This window comes from Equus quagga, chromosome 17 (assembly GCF_021613505.1).
Source record: "Equus quagga isolate Etosha38 chromosome 17, UCLA_HA_Equagga_1.0, whole genome shotgun sequence".
Taxonomy (NCBI): Eukaryota; Metazoa; Chordata; class Mammalia; order Perissodactyla; family Equidae; genus Equus; species Equus quagga.
This window is the reverse complement of record NC_060283.1, coordinates 14703336-14727481: the sequence shown is the minus strand read 5'-3', so window position 1 is coordinate 14727481 and position 24146 is coordinate 14703336. Positions and strand designations below refer to the sequence as shown.

The window sequence follows — 24146 nt, the reverse complement described above, 5'->3', positions numbered from 1 at the left end:
AAGTCTGTCTGGACTGTACCACACTTAGTTGGAGGGGGTTTGGTGAATTCGAGAGGGTAGCTGCTTGCTTTTGAGTACTTCCAGCATAGACACAAAATTATCTTTTACTTCCGAGGACTTCTGCTTGGATACGGTAGGAATATAAAATAGAACGCAGCAAAAGGGAAGACTCACCCGGCCATTTCCCCATTTCTGACTCCTGCGCAATACGCCAACCCTCCTCTCCCAGTCGTCTGCGTAACCCGACGGCCTTGCGCGCGCGTTCTCGTTGTCTCGCGTGCGTACGGCGCTGTGCTCCTGCGTCCAATCAGAGCACGAGGTCGCCGCGGTCGCCGGCGTTCGCGCGCACGCCCTGGAGGGGAGTTGGGGTGGGGGCTATGGGTGAATGGGAGAGTCAGCGGGGGCGGGCGCGGCGGCGCGAGCCGCATGAATGAGACAAACGTGCCCCGCGCGAGACGTCGCGCGTGCCCGGGAGAGAGAGCCAATGGGAACGCTGGGAGGGCTCGAGACCCGGCGCTGAGGCAACGGCCGCGCGCCGGCTCGAAGACGAGCGTCGCCGGGCGGGAGCGCGCGGAGCAGGGCGGGCGTCGAGCGTGCGGGGGCCGCGCACTGCCTCTCAGAGGCCGGACGGCACTGCCGGGAGGCGGCGGCGACAACGACGGCGGCGGTGACGGGAGCCGCGCCGGGGGTGAGTACCGGGGACACTGGCCTCTGCGGAACCGGAAGTGCCGGGCCAGCGAGGTGGGAGGGGAGAGTGACCTCTAGGGAAGGGGGACCGAGGAGGGGGAGGTGGTTTGAGGCTCCATTCCTCCTCCGGGCCGGGCCATCCAACTGCAGCGGGACCCGTGGGCCCCGGAAACGGACGACGAGTAGAGGCCGGGGATCCGCGGCCGCCGGGGCTCAGAACGGGTTAGTGCCGGGCCGCGGGGTCCTATATCAGGACCCGGGTCCCTCCGCGTCTGGCGCCCAGCCGCCGCCCCTCCCGCCCCCGGCCCTGCCGTCTCCCTGCAGCCAGCTCCCGCAACCCCAGTGGGCCCTGCCGCCGCGGATTCCGTCTTCTCGGTCTTAGCCAGCTCTGCTCCATGCGGTGATTCTCCGTGCTCCAGCTCTTTGGTGGGGACTGGGTGCTGTTCTCCTGTTAGCTCTTTGCTTTTTCAGCTCCCTCTCCCCACTCTGCTGATACTTATTTTGGCTCAAGCCTCATCCTGTTACCTGTTTTTTCTCCCATCCGTCAGCTTCCTCCCCCTACCCCCACCAGCCGGGTGCTCCATGCTTTTAGTACTTTGTACTTTTTACAAGTGGAGCTCTAATGTGTTTGCCGATATTTTACCTATAGGAATCTCTTTGTGGGACAGGGAGGTGGAAACTGTTTTACCCGCTTGGCCCAATGAAAACATTGAAATGAGAAGGAAGAAAGTGATTTAAAGTTCTGAGAAGACGTGTAGGATCGGATATGTGTTATACTCTAAACCATTTTTCTGCCTTGGATTTTTCACTTCCTGGTTAATGCCATCTTGTCTGGGTTGATCTTATAGTCGCATCCCTGTTCTTTTATCCCAGTAACCCTCTGTACTCTATCAGCTCTCTTCAGAATGCTGATTATCACCCGTTCTTTAAAACCCACCTAATGCTTACAAGAATTATATTGCCATGATGTGCTTTGCTACCTCGGTGTATAGTGATAACACCCATGTTAAACTTCTCCCTGACTCTTCAGCCAGCTTCTTGACATGTGGATTACTCCATGATACCGTGATTACTTTTATTCAGGTTTACTGTATTGTGTTATTGCATCACTTTATTTCAGCAAACAGTACTTGTGCTGTCAGTGGTACTGCCCGTATCCATTCACACCTTTAAGGAGGTACTTGTGTGAAACCTTCCTGAAAGCCTTCAAACCACATGGTCTATAGTTTGTTATCTACACATTTCCATTCCATAGATTACTCTGTGCCTGAGTATATCATGCACATTCTTGCACACCTTTCTCATCCTGGTGTGGATCCAGACTGCTGGCTCTGAGGAACCACACTCACCCCGCCGTCTCATCCTTACTACTCAAAGTACCTCTTTCTGCTAAGACTTGGTACGTCTTTATTAAAGTCAGTAAATTCTTAGGTTTTGTCTTGTCCCTTCTAATGCGTATCCCCCAAACATCTCAGATGCTGATCTCTTTTGTTTCCCAGTATTGTACCCCCCAAATTGCGTGGGCTTTTATGAGCAGTATTATGTGGCAGTATTAACCCATGTGGGTTTTTTTTTCTGTCAGAAAATATAATCTGAAATAGTATATGTTGTCTAAATGATATCCTACTGTAGATAAAATATAAGCAGTGCAATTTTCCACTTACTTTAATCTTTGGGGTTTTGAGGGGAAAGTTTACTTTAAGAGTACTGTCGACAAACCAAGAATTTGCTTCTCATTGTTAATAAAGTTGCTTAGGACTAAATTCAGAAGGCTGGGCTTCGATTCATATAGGAAACTGGGAGTTAAATAATCATAAAATCAGGGACTAGAGAGGATTTATCTTTTTTAGGACTTTAACAATTTCTTGTAATCTCTGGGTGTTCACTCTGATATTGCTGCTTGATCCTCTAAAACTCTATTTTGTTTTTAAGATTTTATTTTTCCTTTTTCTCCCCAAACCCCCCAGTACATAGTTGTGTATTTTTAGTTGTGGGTCCTTCTAGTTGTGGCATGTGGGATGCTGCCTAAGCATGGCCTGATGAGCGGTGCCATGTCCGCGCCCAGGATCTGAACCGGCGAAACCCTGGGCCGCCAAAGTGGAGCGCATGAACTTAACCATTCTGCCATGGGGCTGGCCCCTAAAACTCTATATTTTAAAGAGAGAGATGATGCATCCTGGAGGAAGGCGCCTTTGCCTTCCATGCCATAGGTAAGAGAGGAAGTGATAAATTCTGGGGCATATTTGTATTTCACAAAACAAATCTTCTGATATTTTGCTCTCCGCCTTTGGTATTAAGGGAAATACTAGACCACTTGGGTGGAATAAAACTTTTATTTTATTTTATTTATTTATTTTCTCTTTTTAAAGATTGGCACCTGAGCTAACAACTGTTGCCAATCTTCTTTTTTTTTCCTTCTCCCCAAAGCCCCCCAGTACATAGTTGTATATTCTAGTTGTGCGTGCCCCTGGTTGTGGCATGTGGGATGCTGCCTCAGCATGGCCTGGTGAGCGGTGCCATGTTTGCGCCCGGGATCCGAACTGGCAAAACCCTGGGCTACCAAAGCGGAGTGCGTGAACTTAACCACTTGGCCACAGCGCCGGCCCCAAAACGTTTATTTTAAAATTTTAACCTAAGTAAATTTTTGGTGCGCAGATTCCAAGTTGTCATGACTGGGCAGGCGGTGTAATGGATGAGAAAGAGGTAGAAAGGGTTTTTGTCGGCAAAGGCTGTGTGAACTCTTGGGTTCTGAACCTGGTTGCTCAAGTGATTCAGTGGAATGGCCTCAGGCATTCTCCAGCCTTCAATTTTGTGGAGTGGGATAAGGGACTGTGTCACCAGATAATGTGAGTTAAGTGCTTTGAGATCACTAGATGAAAAGCATCCTATGAAATTCAAAGCGCTAGTGTTATTTTGCTACTACCATCAACAGAAATAATTGTTATTCTTAATCATATCTGGGAAGGTGGGGCAAGTTGACTTCCTAACAGGCCAGTGTAGGAATAAAAAACTGTTGAATTGGAAAGAAAAGGACCAGCCCTTATGATGTCTCAGTTTCTCATAGAGGACATCTCACTTTTCAGTGCAAGAACATTTCTCACCTAGGTTCTTTCATGGGTTATTCCAGAAGACCAAAAATTCGGCTTCTGCCTCTGCAGAGTTATGACTAAAAAGCATAGAGGGACGAGAGAGAGAGAGAGAGAGAGATGTACACAGAAAGGAAATGAGACTTACTGTCCTAATTTTGAGGTTACTTTTTTTTTTCTTTTTTCATTGTATCAATATGTACTCTCTGTCCAAAGAGAAAGCTCTTTTCTAGGACTGCTCTTGCTGCTGTGCCCTTGTTTGTTTTTAGATTTTGATATTCTTGATATTTGTTACTGCCCTTTGGTGTGAGGTGAGATGGGCCCCGTATGAAAGCTTGTTCTTTGATGACCTTCGGCCAGGTGACGCCATGTTCTTCTCTTTCCAAAATGAACAGTACTTAGAAGAGTGAAGGATTCTGAATCCCTTGTCCCCCTAATTCACAGACCTTTCCCACCTACACAGAAGTGAAGAGCAAAGGCACTTTTAACAGAGTAGCCTGTGGGGTTTTAGCCTTGATGTTGTTAAATACTCTGAAAGAATTTCTCTGATAAAGGTTCTTGTTTTTCTCCAGGTGAGGCACCGTAAGCCAGTTGAACTCTGCATTCAGAAAGCCCAAGATTGAAGAAGAAAGATCAGAGACGTTGACTAACCTGGAAACAGGGACCTCTTTGGAACTTTGTTTTCATCCGCACTACCCTTTCAAAAGTATCTTCGAACAGAATTGATTTCATCTTATTTTGCTTATTGGGAAGAACATGGCTTCAGGGATTTTACATTTCCCTTTAGTTTTGCATGAACTCTATAGGAAACAGAGCCCTTAAAGGGCTTGGGAATAATAAGAAGAGATTGAAGACAGACAGGCTTGCTCTCTCTCTCCTATTTTCCCTCCCCCTTCAAAGAAAAGGATTTACAACTCAACCCTGTAACAGCTGCTGCCCAGCTTTAGCCATCAAGAGAAAATAAATAAAATTAAACCACCATTGCCAGACGACAAGCCCTGAAGTCAAGGTGTGGGAGTGGTGGCATTGAGAAAACTGCCTAAAAAGGACAAGGACTGCAGTAGAAACAGCTTCTCTAAAGCTGGAAGGGGCCCCAGGTTCCTTCATGGATTAAAATAGAATCACAGGGCACACCTCTTTTAGGTGCAGCTCACATTTTGTGGAAGTGTGGTAGTCGTGGAGGTGCTGCAGTGTCTCCTCGGAAGAATTTTTCCTTGCCCGAAGTGTCCTGCTCTGCCCTGATATTCTCCCCTTCTTTCCTTTTGAAGACTTGCCTCCATCCATGAGCTATTCCTTGATCTGTCTGACTGCCCATGTTCTCCACCTGCAACCATTTGCATGTGTACAGCCTACTGTTTGTCTCCAATTTTTAAATTGTACAAGTTGTATTTCTTAATCTCTCCTTCTGCCTTGTTCTGGGGAGGTGGTTATTCATCGTTTGGAATCACCTTTCCCCCTCCCATGTGCTTTCCTTCATTTGAGATCTTTTGACCTTTGGTTTTTATTTGGGAGGGGGAAGGGTGATAATTTTAAATTTTCTGTTTCCCTGGTTTCCCTCTGTACTCTTCTCTCCGTTGTTTCCCTCATCCCATTTTCTTGTCTGTTCTGCCGCTGTGTGGGCCTGGGCTATGCGGCAGGGCAGATCTCCCATCAGAGCTCCAACATGCCCGCAGAGTCTGGAAAGAGATTCAAACCCAGCAAGTATGTTCCGGTCTCAGCAGCCGCCATCTTCTTAGTGGGAGCTACGACCCTCTTCTTTGCCTTCACGTGAGTTTTCTCCCAGCGGTGGTATTTGAGGGGGTGTTTGGGGGGGGGTGGTATTTGGGGGTATTTCTGTTGGGGGGTGAGGGGGTATTTTTTCACTTGAGTTTTTCTAGTTGGCTTTAAAGCCAAGTGACTGGGAGTACTTGATGTTTGATACAGGTAAATCCAAATCCCAGAGGCATGGTGAGAAGAGTGAGAAAAATCCTGTCCTCTTGGACTTGTTATAAATTTTGTTCCTTTCAATCCTCTACCTTCCTCTGCCTCCCTTCCTCTGGAATCCCAGATGTCTTCATATTTTCCTACCCAGTTCCATCATTAGATGATCCTGATCTAGGAAGGAAGTGAGAGGAAACCACCAGAGAGGCTTGAAGCAGCTTAAGTAATCAGTTCTATGAGAGAAAGAGAACTAGAAAGGTTTTTCAGATGGTAATGGCTTTCCTCAGGATGTCTGAAGCTTGGATTTGAGATTGTGGGAACTGAGAGTACTGGAGAATTTCAGAATTGATTGAGAAGATATACCAGTGGGAAGGTTTTGCCTTTTAGTGTTGTTCAGATGGTTTGCTCTGTATTCTTAAGAGCTGGAGCCTGGAGAACTGGAGGCCACTGGGAAAGGGCAAGTTTTACTTAGGAAGGGAGTCCTAGAAGACTTCCTTTACATTAGTTCCTTCTGAAGGGAATGGCAGTAATTCTCCCGTTCCCTGGGCTCATTAGGAAAAGCAGTTGGTATTGAAAGATTTCCCACTTAGGATATTCAGACTTTGTTCATCTGCTTGTTACCGGAGGAAACTGATTTATCCTTCCCCTTTTCCCCAGTATTTGAGCTGTCGACCACCTGGCAAGCATTTTTGCTGTTACCTGTTTATAAATGAACATGGACCAGGCTTCTGAGCCTTAAACTGTTGAGTCATTGAATTAGTGTTCTGGTTGTAGCTCTTGGAACAATCAGAGCGTGCTAGATTTTCTGAGGAGTTCACTTTGCCGTGATTTAGGCTCAAACCTAATTGTGAGGGGTTGTTTAGAGCAATGTGAGGTGGCTGGGAAGAGGAAGATAAAGAATTAAAGTGATAGGGAATAAAAGCAGTTTGGACTCATTGAAGGATGAATGAAACAGGAATTGCTGGGGTGGAGGCAGTTACTCTTATGGGGAGAAACAAAGAACAGAAATTAAATCTGGTATAGGAGGGAAGGAAAACCCCCCAAGCTGAGCTTCAGATGCCAAAAGGAATTCTAAAAAATATGGGTCGTTTGGCTAAAAGAGTCAGCAAAGTGATAGCGATGTTTTTCTGTTTAGTTTTTAAACAAGGACAGAATGAATGTATTATCTAAGGTAGGAGAATCATCCTATTTCTCACCTTTTCCTCTGAAGAGTGGAAGTTGCAGATTCTTTGGCCCCAGCTCTCCAGCCAGAGCATGCCTGCTGGATTTCTCAGGGGTCTGGAGCAGCCTTACTCTTTTCTATTTGACTTCTTTTCTTCCTAGTCCTTTTTCTCTTGCTTAAACTCAGTATGTTCAGTGTTCTGTCTTTCACACATTGACTACCAGTAAGGAAGAGTGAGTCTTCAGTATCACACTTGTTTTGGTTTCTGCTGTTATGGCCAGTATAGAGTCAACATTTTAACCAAGGGATGTTTATATGGGATCTTAGTATTCTTGTAGCAGCTGTGCTGTGTCAGAGGGATATACACAAGGTCTGTTTGACACCCTTAGAGCTGCTTAGTTGGGGAGGGTCTATTTTCCCAAAATGCAGAGCCTTTGGAGAAGCTAGGAAGTTCAGGGGAGTAAGTGGTTTCTGTCTTTCAGTTCATCTGTTCTTGAGAATAGGGCAAGTTCTTAACTTGGTGATCTGGAACCGTTGAAGTGCTTGGCTGGTTATACCAGTTTTGCCACCAAGAGGTGTCGTGACATAGGTGTTTTCTCAGCTGATTGTTGAAGCTATTTAACCTGCTTTCCCATTCCCTTCAGAAAAGTAGGGGCCCTCCTTATTCCATGGTCTCTCAGCCCCGGGACAAAGAATTTTGGAAGACAGTATTGACTCTATTTGAAATTATTGCCTCTAATCCAAAGTGAGAAAAGCCTTTAAGTCATAGTAAGACTTCTCCCTGGCAGCTTCCTCAGGACCAATTTTTGGGCTCTCTTTTCCATCTTAGGGTCTCTCCTGCCCACCTCCTGGAGACATAAACACGCTGTTTATCTTACTCTATCACCTTGCTCTTGGTGCCTCGGAAATTCTCATCTCTTCCTCACTGTCTGACCATACTAGTTCCAGGGCCAGCTTGTATCTGGGCTGAGGTGCTACTGTTCTCAGAAACTGTTCTCCCATGGATTCTATCCCTTTTGAGGTTCAATTCTTTGAAGAAACACCTGTTTAAAACCATATACAACCTAAAAAAGAATTCATGGTTTCAAATAGAGATGAGAGAAAGGGTCTTCGAACCAGCTCCTATTTGGGGCCTTAAATCTGTAACCACTCTGTCATCCTTCCATTCTCTTCACTAGGCCACAACGGTCTGTTCTTACATCAGTATAAGCCCCAGGTGAGAATTACTTTGGGACCTAGAGGACTGGGAATAGGAGGAACAGTCCCTTTTAATTGGCAGGCGTAATTAGTGGAGGCATGTAGGCTTCAACTAATTAGGAACAATTTACCCTCCATGTTGCTTTGTCAAGTAGAGAAAGCTATAAGCAGAAGTTTTCAGTTGGATTTGGTCATCAAAAAATGGTGATCTGCCCCCAAGAAGCTTGAATAGAACAGTTGAGGCCTTCCCCCTAGACCTCTACTCCCTCTTGTTCATTGAATTTGTCCAGTACTAAAGCTCAGCGGGAGAGTTACTGAGGATCCTTTCTGAATTCTTTTCCCTTTTCACTATTTGGGAAGGAGAGTGGCTGCTAAAGTAACCCTCCCCCTCTCAATTCGGTGCTAGACTCTGCATTTAAGACAATGGGCCTGGAGCCCTGGCCATCTTGGTTTAGTCTCCTTTTGTGATTGGCAAGGGGGCAGTGCTAGGTAGTAGGAATGAGCACTGTTTGGGGGTCAGGAGACTTATTTTGGTAAAGTCTGTTAACCCTTGTGGACCTGTTTCTTCCTCTCTATAATGAGGATATTGACCTCGAGCAGTTTATTTAAGTATCATGACCCTTTTTTCAAGTGAGATCTTATGTGGAAATCGAGTATATAAAACATAAGAGCAAGGCTGCTCTAGTTCAAGTGAGGCTGGTGCTTAGAGGCTCAGCTACTTGGTGTCTCCTCTTTGCCTTCCTGGGGACCCCTGAGACTTTACTGGGCCTCCTGGAAATACCATTTGAAGTAAATCACTGAATTGTATCCCCAGAAGTCTCGAGCTGTGAGTTAAGTTGGCTACTGTCTCATTTTGTCTATTTCTAAAGTTGGCAGAGAGGGCATGGGGGTAAAACCTCTGCTGCCAGTGATCTGTGGGAAGGACAAAAGTCAGGGCTATCCAGAGATCCATGATGGTCTTTCCAATGTTCCGTACACCAGAGAGCTTGCTTCTTTTCACTTTCTACCTCTAGTCCCTCCTGACCCTTTTACCCACAGAGCTGGGCAACCTCAGTGACTCTCCCTCTGGTCCTTTTTTCATGACTGCAGAGGTGCTGGCACCTGATTTGAGTGGGAGCAGCCTCGTGATGTAGGGCATTAATTGAGCAGTGGTTGTTCCTTTTCCTTCCCACGTTGTTTTCTCATCCAGGAATAAGTGCCCAAGTCCTACATCTTGTACTCTGCTGCTTGAAAGTCTGAGTAAGACACGACAAATCAAGTGTTTTAAGAGAAACTTACGCACCCTGAAGGGGAGAGATTGTTTTCCCATAGAATCTTGAGGATCCCCAGGGGCAGGAAGTGGGATATTCATTTCAGCCTTGCCTCATCAAAAGAAACACTAGTCACGTACTCAAACTATGTGCTAGGCATGGGTGGAATGCATAGACCTATTCTTCAGGAGCTTACTGCCTCTGTTTTGAGTGTTCTTGAATCTCTAGTACATACCTCATAATAGGGGGAGTGGAATTAGGGATGAAGGTGGAGCTGGAATGATAATTGATGATGATGGTGATAGTTAGTAATGTTTTCCTTGTGTCTTCTATCTCCTGAATGCTCAGTATTAAGCCAGCTGGTTTAAAAAGAATCCCAGAATCTTTTCAAACATCGTCTCCTTCATTCTCATATCTGTATTATGTAGCTGAAGTAATAAGCTTGGAGAGTTTCCTGTGGATTACCTAAGCCTACTGGCAAAGCATTGATCAAGATGGGATTAAAATCCAAAGCTTCTTGCTTCCTACTTTGTTTTTCTTACCAGGAACTTAAACAGTTTTTGTAATAGGAAGTGTTAGAGAGGGGTAGGAAACAGATTTTTAGGAGTGTGGGTATTGAAATCCACTCTCCCAATTTTATTTGGCCGTGAAAACAGCAGTGCTGAATGGGTGGGCAGAAGAACCTGTTCTTCGTGGGATGGTATAGGTCTGAGAGTCTCATCAATGAGTCAGCCAGCCTGGGCTACAGCCACTCCCTATGCTTTGGAGCTCTATGATTACTGCCATAGGCTGAGGACAAGCCCCAGCAACTCTTCCTCAGCTCAGGCCTCATCTCCTTCCATCAAAGGCAACAGATTCAGACAGGCCACTTGGGGTGGTCACCTAGGAATCTGGCAAAGTACTATAGCAACGGCAAGCTTCTCAAGCCAAGCACAATATAGGATATGGCGGGAACAGGCTGTGCTCACATATGCCTCTCCTTGGTGGGGTGTTCCCTCAGCTAGAGTGCTGAGGTTGGAAGCGATGGGTCTTTGATTTGAATCTGGGAACAAATACTGCCTGTGAAGTTGAGTAACTTGCATTATTTCTAGATACTGTTATTGCAGGGGTAGCCTTTATTGGCAACTAGTGTTGGAACTCGATTCTAGGATTACACACTTCAACTGAGATGGGTTGATATCAAGAACCTTGTAGGGGTAAAGTTCATTATCCAGGGTAGGTGGTTGGCAGGATACCCATGAAATTGAGTGATTTGCTTTGTTTGGAAATGCAGAAGCTGAAGAAAGAATGGGGTTGCAAAGATTGACATCTGGGCTTGTGAGGGGGCTGTTGTCTCTTTCTCATTCACCTTAGTTTCCCGCAGGGATGGAGGTATCCTTATTTTTTCAGAAGCTCAAGAGGCCACAGTAGCCAGTTCTAGGAATGAGACTTTTAAATCATGGGCACCTCAGTGTTCTGAGGATTTAATTTCTTTCTCCCTTCTAATTATCTTCCCAGGCTGTAGGAATCAAGTGAGTCACCCTTTCTCCTCTTCCCTGGGCAGAAATTGAAGTGACAGCTAAGTACTAGGGAGGGGCTCCGACCTGGATGACTGGTTTTCAGTTTCTCTCCCTCCCTCCTAAGGAGCCTAGGATATCAGGCTTTGGGTGGGGCTGTGTAAGGACTCTTCCTTCTTGATTGTATTCCACCCCAAACCCTGTCAAGGTAAGGGGACATCTTTTCTGAACCAAAGAATCCCCAGAGGAAGAGGCTTCCGTAGGAGATTTTGACAGAATAAAACTAGAGCTGTGACTGAAGGTCTGTCCTGCCCTTGAAATCAGTGCCTTCACTCTACATTATTTTGTCTCCCAATTACGTACTGAACTGTCAAGAGATGCAAAGAGTTAATTGCTATTTACTATCTAAAAAGCCAGCATGTAATAAATATTTACTTCACTTTTTTTTTTTAATGAACGGCTTAATGGAATTTGAATAAATGGATAGTGGTGGCAGAGACTTGTGAGATGCTTTGTGACAGTCTTGTCTCTTATCATTAGTTTATTTATGTCTCATTAAGAAGCTCAATTCCTGTGAATTGTTCTGAATCACTGTTCAGGGCTATGCTTTTTGTTTTGATGGAGACAGATCACCTCTCTTAACAGAAGCCAGGACTGCTGTGGATTAATTCTCCAGACTCATTTACTGTCTTGTTCTCCCGGCCCGTTTTTCCTTTCCTTCAGTGAACTCTTCTTTCCTTGTGACTGGTCTAGATAAAGGGGACAAGGACAGATGCTGTCCTAATTCCAGAGATTAAGTTCTCAGCCACAAAGTAGATTAGGGTATTTAGCCGCTGTCTTGTAATGGGAAGTTCCTCCTGAACTGAGACAGGAGAGAGGGCGTTTGATACTACTGACAAAGCAAGCAGCATATCAGATGTTCTTCTGAAACTTCCAGCTCCCAGGAAGTCACCACAGAAGGGAAGAGTTCTTGCAGCAGTCCTGCTTAGACTCAAATCCTAGCAGAGACTGAGCTTAATCCTGGTCTAGGGCACTCTTTTTTTGTCAAAGAAAAGTTACCTAAAGTATGTCTCTTGATTTGACCCTGTGGAATACTGGATATGTTGGGCCAGTTTCTTTTGATTTAGGGCTGCTATCTTGTCTTTTTTTTCTCCTCCACTCTTCATCTCTAGACCTCAAGGGGTCCAGTTCTGTGACTTGATGTCCATCCTTATCGTTATGTTGTGTTTTTTTTTTTTTCTTTTCTCCACCTTGAAATCTAGCCTCTAGTTGAATAAAACTCTCAGGAATATCTGACGCAGTGAAGAAACTTTAGGCAGTTGAGAGTGGTTCAAAGCCAGCTGGGAGCCAGAGAGGCAGCTGGTATCCCATGCTTTGGGCCACTGTGCAGGTCAGTGGGGCATGGCTGGGATCCAGAAGCCTCAGGCTGCTCCAGAGAAGGGAATGTCGCTGGTGTCACTTACATACTCAGTCCCTAGCTCTTGTGCCTGGTTTAAAAGGGGATAAGGACAGATTCCAAAACATGGAAAGATAGACAGGGGAATAATGAATCTGAAGAACATAGACCTTAGTGCAAGGGGTTATGGTAGGAGGGTTTCTGAGTTCTGTAGCTTGATCTAAAATGAGCATTTCTGTGGGAAAATAGGCCCGCTTGTTGGGAAGGATAAAGATAATTTGAGACAGCAAAAGTGAACCACACAAGATTTATATATAGGTGTGAGGGCTGAATCTTTGTAGATTTTCGTATGGTTGGTGTCCCAAAGTGTTAGAGGCAGCCCCTCATTTTCTTTATTATCTGTGCAGCTGTCCAGGACTAAGCCTCTATGTGTCACCTGCAGTGCCCATCTACAATGCGATTGTTTTTCTCTTTGTGCTGGCCAACTTCAGCATGGCCACCTTCATGGACCCAGGGATTTTCCCTCGAGGTAAGATCTCACTCTCCTCTCTTGGAAGCTCCTTACTACCTTTGAAAAATAATGACTTTTGGACACACACATTTGATCCTGGGCGTTAGGAGTCCTCAGGTTTTGGGATTTCTTGTATAGTCTAATGATGTAAGGCAGGTCAGGGTCTTCAGGAATATATGTCACAACTTCTAGCCATGTGATTCACTTTGGGTCAACTCTGTGATTTTCCGTTATTCATTCAGCAGAGATTTATTTCAAGCATATGGGTTGGGCGTTAATGCTAGGTACAATAATATCTAAGATGAATTAGGCAGTTGTAATGGTGTGATACAAACTGTAATAGAGGCATGATCAAGGTTCTGTGAGATCATAGAAAAGGGTACACTTATATCTGCCCAGATACATTGGTGAAATGCTGCTAAGGGGAGGTAGGAAAGACTACCAAGTAGAGGATGGAAGGGAAGGGTGTTCTAGGCAGAGGAAGCAGCGTGTGTAGATGCTTGTAACCATGAAATGCTGAACTCAGTTGGGTGGAAGATCGAGGGCATGGTGGGACCAGAAAGGGGCAGGAGATAAACCCAGAGCCAAATTGTGAAAGATTTTATATGCTAAATTAAATAGATTATATTTCTTCCTTTGGACAACAAGAGGTCTTTAATTGGAGGAATCACAGAATCAGATTTCCTTTTATAAAAATAATTCTTGTAAGAATGTACAGATAACTTTTGGGAGGATATTGCAATAATGCAAGCCAGATGAGACTTGAATTCAAGGTTGGATTTACAGATTTTTTGGAAGTAGACTGAACAGAATTTTTCATAACCAATTGCTTATTGGGGAAGAGCGAAAGGGTGAAGGAATTGTCTAGGGTAGTTTCACGGTTCCTAATTTGGGAGACAAGTTGGATGCTGATTTTCATAAACCAAGATATGAGTTAAAGGAATGTTGAACAGGTTTGGAAGGAAGACAAAGAGAGCATCTCAGACATGTTGAATTTGGGAGACTTTTGGGTCATCCAGTGGGCAGTTGAGTAGTCAGAGTCAAAGACCTTGATCTCAGAGCCTTCAGCCATGTGGTATTTGAAGCAACAGTTGTAAGATTGTCTAGAGAAAGTAGAATGAGATTAGGATAGAACCAAGGTCAGACGTGACCATTATTGACTTTTTTTTTTTTTTTTTTTTTTTAGTATTGACATTTTAATAATGAGCAAAGAAGGAGGAGTCACTGAGAGGGATTGATCAGGAAAGGTTAGTAGGAGGAGAAACTGGACAAAGTGGGAACTAAGGAAAGTTCATGAAGTACCTGATGGTTGGCAGTATAAGAAATTAGACCCAATAATGTAGAAACTCAAAATTGCCCTTTGGTATGGAAACTCAGAAATTAGTGATCTTAACAAGAATAGTTTTTTCTTTTTTACAAGAATAGTTTTAATAGTGTGTTTGTGTGTATGTGTATATGTAATCGTTTGGAAGGCAGTGAATGGGAAATGAGGAAGCAGTCAGTGGGTATTAAGTTTACTCTTTCAAGAAGTTAAGCAGAGAAAGGAGAAGATGGAATATCTTCTGGGAGAGTTTTTTTTTTTTAATGATACAGAAGGCTTTAGCATGTTGGTAGCATAAGGAGATTGAAGCAGAGAAGGGAGAGAAGCTGAAGCTGAGGAAAGGGGATAATTAAAGAGTGATGTTCTGTAGGAAGGAGATGCTTTCCTGTGCATGTTGAAAGGATTGTGCTTACAGAAGAAGTAGGCTGTTTCTGGGACAGGAGGTGAGAGGAAGAACCATCATTAGTGGAAAAAGTAAGAGGTAGAAAGAAGAGAAATTGATGAAGACTGTTGCTTATGATATCTACTTTTTCTCTCAAATGTAAAGTTACCCTGTAAGAGTGAGACAGATGGGATTGGGATAGCAACTTGAGTGAGATGAGATCTTTCTGAAATTCATTGTGCTCATCAAGCCTGTGTCACTACTTCATTTGTGACTTCTCTTTCAAAGATTAAGTGAGCTGGAGGAACTTTGAGTCCCTAAAGCCAAGGAGGGCTATTTTAGTGTTCATTTATCAAATATTTATTGCTCTCTTATATGGTAGGCCTTATTATGGTCATTTGAGATGATTTTTTTAAAAGGTCCTTGCTTTTAAATAGCTCAGTGTAGAAGGGAAGACATTTATATGCATAAATACTCTGTGATAAGTTTAGAAGAGTAATCAAAGAATTATACAGTCATGCACCACATAATAACTTTTTGGTCAACGATGGACCACCTAACATGATGGTGGTCCCATAAGATTAGTATTGTACAGCCTAGGTGTGGGGAAGGCAATACCATCTGGGTTGGTGCAAGTATACTCTCTGATGTTTGCACAACGCCAAAATCACCTAATAACGCATTTCTCAGAACAAGTCCCCGTCATTAAGTGAAGCATGACTGTGGTACTTTAAGACAAGAAAGGGCTCACTTCTGGTAGATGATGGTGTGGAAGGATCAGATATTTCAAAGTAAGTAGCATTTGAATTTTTTTCTTTAAAAGAAAAACTCCTTGTAAAAAAGTAAAGATTTTAGTCAGTAGTGAATATTCATTATGTAGAAAGTATAAAAAAGACAAATAATACCTATAATTTCACAGCCGAGAGATAACTGCTATTATATTGTATATTTCCTTCAAATATTTTGAAGATTTATATATATAATATTCATATATACCATGTATCTGTAGCATATATGTGTATGTATTTTTATTTCTGTTTTCAAAATGGGATCTTTTGTTTGCACAGTTCTTTACCTTGCATTTTTTCACTTATTTATATTGTAAGCATTTCCCTAAGTCAGTAAATTTGAAAACTTATTTTTTAGTACCTAATGTCATCACTTGTTTAATTTTTCCTTCCTACATGTGTTTTTTCCTACATTAATAATAAAAAGTAAGAATTGCACACTGTAGATGAGAAGGCAAATAATGTTCTTTAAGTTTTGGAGTGGGATGGTGGGTTTCTGATAGCCGAAAACTGAAAGGGCATTCAGGTAAAGAGACAAACAACACTGAAATATGTATAGGGAATTAATAGAGTAGGGGCAGACCTTTTGAGCAAGGGGTTTGTGCTTGGGAAAAGGTTGGTGTTAGTTGCTCTTTTGGATTACTATAGTTCAGTCGTGTACTTGTAGATACTGAACTGTTATGCAAACTCATGATATATGTGCTTTGTTATGTAAATTATCTATTTCTTTTAAAATATTTTCATCATATGTAAACCAGGAATATTAGCATACCCATATCGGCGCCACCTCTGAGTCATACTCTCTTGAACCTCATTTCCCAGTGCAGAGATCAGTTGCTTCCTTATCTATGTTCCCATAGTGTTGTGTATAGATAGAGCTGATCTCACAGTGTTAGAGTTACTAGTTCCTAGTCTCTCTCACCCATTAGCCTGAATTCCTTGAAAGCAGAGGCCATATTTTGAATATCACTGTATTCCTAGTGCCCAGTATGGTTCTAGCATGGTTGTTTTTCAATTAACTTTTCCTCTCTACAGCGGAGGAGGATGAAGACAAAGAAGATGACTTCCGAGCTCCTCTTTACAAAACAGTGGAGATCAAGGGCATCCAGGTGCGCATGAAATGGTGTGCCACCTGCCGCTTCTACCGTCCTCCTCGATGTTCCCACTGCAGTGTCTGTGACAATTGTGTGGAGGTAAGAACCCTGAGTAGGGTAAGCCTTGATGCTTAACCTAAGTTCTCTTCTTTCTACCCATAGAAGAAGAACTGAATCCTGTGGATTCTTGGCCTTGATTGAAATATAGTCCTGGCTGACTCCCTGGACTGTGTGTTCTAGCTCTCTCAAAAAGTGTTAGCGATGATGTACACATGAAAGGTGGAGCATAAATCTTCTTCTGTTACAGGAGGGACCCCCACTGGGCATAGGCTTTCCCAGCACTAAGATTCATAGCTCCAGCCTTCTTTCTCTTGGCTCATCTTTTTGGTTGTTTGTCCTGGCTTTGTGTTATTTCTTGCTTCCACTACAGCATGCTGTTGCATTAAAACTTTTCCATTATATTTCTCTTGTTCCCTGTCCTTCTTCAACTCTTGTCTTTTATTTTTAACCCTGTTTTCCAATCAATTTTTACTTAGCTTTAAGCAGTTGCCTACCAGATTTTCCTTCCAAGCCTCTTTCTCATGAATCTTGATTTTTTTTTTTTTTTTAAAGATTTTATTTTTTCCTTTTTCTCCCCAAAGCCCCCCGGTACATAGTTGTGTATTCTTCGTTGTGGGTTCCTCTAGTTGTAGCATGTGGGACGCTGCCTCAGCGTGGTCTGACGAGCAGTGCCATGTCCGCGCCCAGGATTCGAACCGACGAAACACTGGGCCGCCTGCAGCGGAGCGCGCGAACTTTAACCACTCGGCCACGGGGCCAGCCCCATGAATCTTGATTTTTTTGCAAAGCTTCTGACATTGATCCCTTTCAGTGTTCCTTGGTCACATAGGATAAACTTTGAGAGATGGCCTTGGCCTTTGATTAACTTCTGGAAGGTTTTCCTTATAGATTGACAGAGCAGGATAAACTGCATGAAGCTGTTTTTAATTTTGCAACTAAATGATGATGATGATCACAAATTACTAAAAGCAACACTTAAGTTCTCCCATTTATACCTCTTCTTGACGGAAGTGATCTAGTGCTGTGGTCTGAGGATGCCTCTCAGTCTCTCTCTCTTTGCCCCTAGGAATTTGATCATCACTGCCCCTGGGTGAACAACTGTATTGGTCGCCGGAACTACCGTTATTTCTTCCTCTTCCTCCTTTCCCTGACAGCGCACATCATGGGTGTGTTTGGCTTTGGCCTCCTTTACGTCCTCTACCACATGGAGGAACTCTCAGGGGTCCGCACGGCTGTCACGTATCCTTCAAGCCTGTGGGTTGTGGGATTGGGAGGGGAAAGGAGGAAAGGTGAGTCCTGTGGTAGTGAGGGTCAAAGGGAAGATGGCTACAGTATGGGCTGAGGAAGGTGAGAGCATGTTTCTCTGTTCTCCTTGACTGTTTGGCTTCAGAATGGCAGTGATGTGTGTGGCTGGCTTATTCTTCATCCCTGTAGCTGGCCTCACGGGATTTCACGTGGTGCTGGTGGCTAGGGGACGCACAACCAATGAACAGGTACAGGGAGAAGTGATGGGAGACTCCTGCAGAGCAGGGCTTGTGTCACTTAGCCCTCTGATTAGTGTATAGCATAGTGCTTTCACAAATGCTTAATGAATACTTTTTATGATGATGTGTCCGAGTTCCTCATGTAAGCATGGGAACAGAGACCATTTCTCGTTACCATTTACAAAATGCCCACTATATACTGGGCAATTTGGGCTCTGAGCTTAGAGAAACAATAAAAGACCTGGGCGAACCCTCAAGAAGCTTACAGTGCTGCTTAACGGAAAACAGTTTTTTTTCGTGCATATAATAATAGCTAACCTTATTTGCTTATCTTATGTTTATTATCTCAGTTTTCAATATTCAGAGAGCTATTTATCCCCATTTTACATGAGGTTTACTCATTTTTACATCTCCCAGGTAGAGGGTGCACAGTAATTTGTCATTGATTTGTGTTTTGGCCTTTGGAAGTGAAGGTCCCATTGTGTGGTTGATCTGGCCCTTTTTTCCTCCCTCTAGGTTACGGGTAAATTCCGGGGAGGTGTGAACCCCTTCACCAATGGCTGCTGTAACAATGTCAGCCGTGTACTCTGCAGTTCCCCAGCACCCAGGTACATCTACCTCTTTGGGTTCACCTTTGGTCAAAACTTGTCTTCTTTGGGCTTGTTCTGGTATAGGGGAGGTCTGGTGGGAGGCTGCCTTTTAAGAAGGGTTCTTCTAAGAAGTCGCCAGGGGAGAGACTTGCCATCCTTTAGTGGGCCCTGTGAGTTTAGTTGATATTCTTTAGGTATTCTCCCTTGAGAATTGAGAATTATTCTCCTTTGAGAGTTGAGGGTGAGATTTACTTCTGAGTGCCTTGTGCTCGCTATCTGCCCAGAGGCCTAGTCTTGCTGCAGTTCTTCATGATTTCAAAGGAATCAGTTCAACACTGACTTTTTTCACTGTCCTGGTAGGACTGTTTCTTGTATTTGTAAAAATTTTTTACACAAGTAGGCAACCAAAAGATATTTTTGAATGAATGAATGAATGAAAGCCTTCTCACTCTTGATACACAGGTATTTGGGGAGACCAAAGAAAGAGAAGACAATTGTCATCAGACCTCCCTTCCTTCGACCAGATGTATCAGACGGGCAGATAACTGTGAAGATCATGGACAATGGCATCCAGGGAGAGCTGAGGAGAAGTAAGGTGAGGAGTTTAGAGGAGTCAAGCTAGATAATTGCGGACTCTCACTCAGGGCAAAGAGATGGAAACTTGTTTTGGTTTACATCTCAGAGTGTTTATCACTTTCTGACTTGTGTTAAAATTACTTAAATACATATCTTCTTTTCTCCATTAGATTGTAAGTTCTTTGTTTTTAAGATTTTATTTTTTTCCTTTTTCTCCCCAAAACCCCCCTGGTATATAGTTGTATATTCTTAGTTGTGGGTCCTTCTAGTTGTGGCATATGGGATGCTGCCTCAGCATGGCCCGACTAGCGGTGCCATGTCCGTGCCCAGGATTCGAACAGGTGAAACCCTGGGCTACCATAGCGGAGCGTGGGAACTTAACCACTCAGCCACAGGGCGGCCCCTAGATTGTAAGTTCTTTGACAGTAGAAATTGAGTTCATTCATTTCCATGTCTTCATAGGAGTTAATACAGTAGTTTGCACATGGTAGGAGCTTGATAAGTAGTAGTTGGTGGAAATGAACAAATAAGTGACAGAATTAAACCCTTGCTGACAACTTCTCTTTATCCAGTACCATCCCCAAACTGACTCTTGTCTTCCAGTTCGTTTGGAAATATATGATAATTGACTTCCCAACCCCCATTCTTATGCCAGTTTCATACTTTGAGTTGCCCTAATGCCCAGTTCTCCAAATCTGACTTCCCCTCCTTTATGCAGTCTAAGGGAAGCCTGGAGATAACAGAGAGCCAGTCTGCGGATGCTGAACCTCCACCACCTCCTAAGCCAGACCTGAGCCGTTACACGGGGCTACGAACACACCTCACCCTGGCTACTAATGAGGGTAAGGACAACGGCAGGAGTGAGGAGGTTACTTGTGAGCTATAGAGAGGAGACAGACAAGGGCTGGGAGGTACTACTGGTCGTGTGGCTGAGAGCATCCAACAGGTAGTACCTGAGCCACTTCTTTTGACAGCTGGGAGAAAGGGGATGCCAGTTAGCTATCGGCAGTGAATTGGACTGTTGTAGGGGGAAGTGTCAGCCTCTAGACAGACCATAGAACATCCCAGACCTGTTTGATAGGTTCACTCTGAGTTCTGGGCTGGTATGAGTCTTTAGTCTTTTTTTTTTTTTTAAAGATTTTATTTTTCCTTTTTCTCTCCAAAGCCCCCTGGTACATTGTTGTGTATTTTTTTTAGTTGTGGGTCCTTCTAGTTGTGGCATGTGGGATGCCGCCTCAGCATGGCTTGATGAGCAGTGCCATTTCCACGCCCGGGATCCAAACTGCCGAAACTCTGGATCGCCAAAGCGGAGCGCGCGAACCCAACCACTTGGCCACGGGGCCAGCCCCGAGTCTTTAGTCTTGATTTCAGCAAAATCATGTTTCTGGGACTTCCTTTTGCTGAGTCTGTTCCTGCCTTGTTCTCCTCTTGTTCTTTAAGGAACTCTAGCCAGGTTAAGAGAACAGCTTGTAAAGTGGTGCCCCTTGGGCCTTTTTTCCTGCAGATACTAGCCTCTTGGGCAAGGACAGTCCCCCTACACCTACCATGTACAAGTATCGGCCAGGCTACAGTAGCAGCAGTACGTCAGCCGCCATGCCTCATTCTTCCAGCGCCAAGGTACTGAGAACCCTCTAAGAAGTGGGATCGTAATGTATGCCAACTGTTCTGGGAAAAAGATTGGGAGAAGGGAAGGAAGAGGCAGAGGGAAGAAAAGAAAACAAAAGGCATTTTACTAATTGTTGGCATTAGTAGGATTGAATCTCCTTGATAGTGTGTCCTTCATCAAGGAGGGGCCAAAGCAGCCTACTAGATAAAGGCACTGCTTATAGCATCATATGTGAATTCTTAAGCCTCATCTTCTACATCTTAAATTGAAATATTTGTACCAACTCATAGATTTGCTTTAGAGGTTAAACAAGATAATGCATGTAAAAGTTCTAAGCATATTGCTGGCATATAACAAGTATTGTTTTTGACTGACTCCGTGGGCTCTGGGGCCTAGCATCTGTCACAAGGGGAGGAGCACTAAGAGCTTGCTTTACTTTCTCCCTCAGCTGAGTCGTGGGGACAGCTTGAAGGAGCCGACCTCGATTGCAGAGAGCAGCCGCCATCCCAGCTACCGCTCGGAGCCCAGCTTGGAGCCAGAGAGCTTCCGTTCTCCCACCTTTGGCAAGAGTTTTCACTTCGATCCACTATCCAGTGGCTCACGCTCCTCCAGCCTCAAGTCGGCCCAGGGCACAGGCTTTGAGCTGGGCCAGTTGCAGTCCATTCGTTCAGAGGGCACAACCTCCACCTCCTATAAGAGCCTCGCCAACCAGACACGCAATGGAAGCCTATCTTATGACAGCCTGCTCACTCCTTCAGACAGCCCTGATTTTGAGTCAGTGCAGGCAGGGCCTGAGCCAGACCCACCTTTAGGCTACACCTCTCCCTTCCTGTCAGCCCGGCTGGCCCAGCAACGGGAAGCCGAGAGGCACCCACGTTTGGTGCCAACCGGCCCAACACACCGAGAGCCCTCACCAGTCCGGTACGACAATCTGTCGCGCCATATCGTGGCCTCCCTCCAGGAACGAGAGAAGCTGCTACGCCAGTCACCCCCACTCCCAGGCCGTGAGGAAGAACCAGGCTTGGGGGACTCAGGCATTCAGTCAACACCAGGCTCAGGCCATGCCCCTCGTACTAGTTCCTCCTCAGATGATTCGAAGAGATCACCCTTGGGCAAGACTCCACTGGGACGCCCAGCTGCTCCCCGTTTTGGCAAGCCAGATGGGCTGAGGGGCCGGGGACTAGGTTCCCCTGAACCAGGCCCAACTGCCCCATACCTGGGCAGATCTATGTCTTACAGCAGCCAAAAAGCCCCACCTGGTGTCTCTGAGACTGAAGAAGTGGCCTTGCAGCCATTACTGACACCCAAGTAAGTATTAGCCCATCCTGGCCTTCAGGGGACTTAAAATTAGCATACCGCCCTGTTAGCACACTGCCCTGCCAAAGGGATCAGGGCTACACTTGTACTCAGTGCCTGTAGACCCAGGGTTAGCCTGCTTGTAGACAGGTCTTCGTTTTCACTCTCACTCCGCTGCCTTCATGGGCCGTTTCTGTTAAGAGACTGACGACAGATACTTTTTCTTAATCTTGTCTTCCTAAAAAGTAATTTATTTGCCTGAGAGTAAGCATGCAAGATAGCTGCTATTGGAGAGAAGGAATAAATAGAGGAGAAAGAGAATCAGGCTTGTTTTAAGCAGGGCAATAAAACAAAAGGGAATGTTTGTGTAAGAAAGTGTGTATGTAGAAAAGTACCTCATTTTTTCTCTTAACTTTTTACACTGTCTCCCTTTTCTGTGTTTTGTGTCCCACTTCCTGACATCTCTCTTCTTTTCTTCCCAGAGATGAAGTACAGCTCAAGACCGCCTACAGCAAATCCAACGGGCAGCCCAAGAGCATAGGCTCAGCCTCCCCTGGCCCAGGCCAGCCACCTCTCAGTAGCCCCACAAGGGGAGGAGTCAAAAAGGTGTCAGGGGTGGGTGGCACCACCTATGAGATTTCGGTGTGAGCCTTCGGCACCTCCCCTCCCCCATGCCTCTGCGCCTACACCAAAGGGCCCCAGGTGGCCACCTTCCTTTCCTCAAGGGGCTCCTCTCCCCTGCATGGACATTTTTTAAACTACCGATTCCAAGAGGATGAGGAGTGTTTTATAAAATGCAGTGGGGTTGGGGAGTCAGAGAGTTGGGGCCCTGAGACTGGGGTAGTAAACCCCCTTCACCTTTTAAGACCTTCCCTTCCTTAACCCCTGGACCAGACTCAGTGGACATTTGTGCAATTGCTCGCCCTGGAGGGAACCAGATCATTTTTAAACCAGAAATAATTTTTTTTATTATTGTTACGGATTCTATTTTTTTCCTCTTCTGCGTTACCAGGTGTGTGTGTACATATATATATATATATATTATAAATATCAAAGAAATTATATATCTATCCTGGGTTGGGAAAACGAGGGAGGGATATGTATAAGGAGGGGGATCTTACTCTTCCCATTCCTCAGACCAGCAGGAAAAGAGGGGAGACATCGATCAAGTCTTCCTTTTCCCCATGGTTCCCTCTCTTTTGTCCCAGTTACCAACTAAGGAAATAGCACCCCCTGTTGTTGGTGCTAAGTGATCAGGAAAGAAACCCGGGGAGAGGCGAGTCTGGGGTCTTGATCAGAGGGGGAAGGACCTGGAGAGGAGAGTTAGTTTTCTAGGCTCATTGGCACTTAGCTTCCCCAGGAAAGGGGTCACAGCCCCATGACTTTGGTGGTGGTGGGGAGATCAGGAAAAGAGCTTGGCCGAGCTCCAGAAACAATATTGGATAATGCCCCCTCCTTGGGGGAGAGGTATTAGGGTGGGCTTCTTCAAGTCCCCTCTAAGCCTGCCCCGACTTCACACAGTTAACATTATTTTTAAATCCAAGGCCGGGAGAGAAGAATCCAAAAAGCAATATTTTTCATCACATGCCAAAAACTGGGATAGAGAGAAGGAGTGGCAGGCCTAGGCCCCTCCGATTGTCCCTTGGGGGTTACCCCTCAGCCCACCTCAGTATGGTGCTGGGTAGAGGGGATACCTGGGTTCTAACCTTTAAATAGGGGAGACCCCAGCCTCTAGACAGAGGCCCTTTTATTTTTTATTCTGATTAGCCATTTTAAACCAACAAGGAATAAAAAGAAATCCTGATCTAACCAGCTCCCCCTGACTTGTGTTATTTTGTCTGGTTAAGGCAGGGTAAGTGATCTCTGGTGGGAAATTACAAAGAAAACCTCAAGCTTCTCTTGTCCAGGCCCATCTTTAGGCAGGACTACAGTTAAAACAACAGGTACTGGTTTTATTTCAGAGATTTATTTCAAAAATTCCTGAAAAAACCTTTTGTAATCACCAAAGTTTCTTGTTGTCTCAAAGCTTAGAGAACTCCTGACTTGTGACACAGATGTTCCTTAATAGAGAATTTTGTCTCTGGAAAGAAAAGCTCATTTTGGATGTAGCCAAAGGTGACACAGTGGATGATCAAAGTATGAAAGCCTGTTAAAGGCAGATTGGTGGGATAAATGGGTGGCAGTTCAATTTCATCTCTCATATTTTCTCTTCCAGTTGTCAAAAGCAAAAGGCTATGCCCTAAT

General features: G+C 44.8%; 1 protein-coding gene across 4 annotated transcripts; it reads left to right on the top strand.

Annotated features, from left to right (window-relative positions):
- Nucleotides 1-387: 387 nt before the first annotated feature.
- Nucleotides 388-23715, top strand: ZDHHC5 (zinc finger DHHC-type palmitoyltransferase 5). Of its 4 annotated transcripts, none has more exons than XM_046644112.1 (12): nucleotides 388-688; nucleotides 4346-5540; nucleotides 12602-12723; nucleotides 16232-16389; nucleotides 17417-17589; nucleotides 17741-17843; nucleotides 18351-18442; nucleotides 18887-19019; nucleotides 19719-19842; nucleotides 20505-20617; nucleotides 21055-21914; nucleotides 22385-23715. In XM_046644112.1, exons 2-12 carry the CDS (start codon nucleotides 5437-5439, stop codon nucleotides 22548-22550), a joined length of 2148 nt encoding a protein of 715 aa, XP_046500068.1. In that variant the 5' UTR covers nucleotides 388-688; nucleotides 4346-5436; the 3' UTR covers nucleotides 22551-23715. The 4 variants fall into 4 exon arrangements, with proteins under 4 accessions (XP_046500068.1, XP_046500070.1, XP_046500069.1 ...); XM_046644113.1 differs by lacking the exon at nucleotides 388-688 and adding an exon at nucleotides 768-909; XM_046644114.1 differs by lacking the exon at nucleotides 12602-12723.
- The last annotated feature ends 431 nt before the right edge of the window (nucleotides 23716-24146 follow it).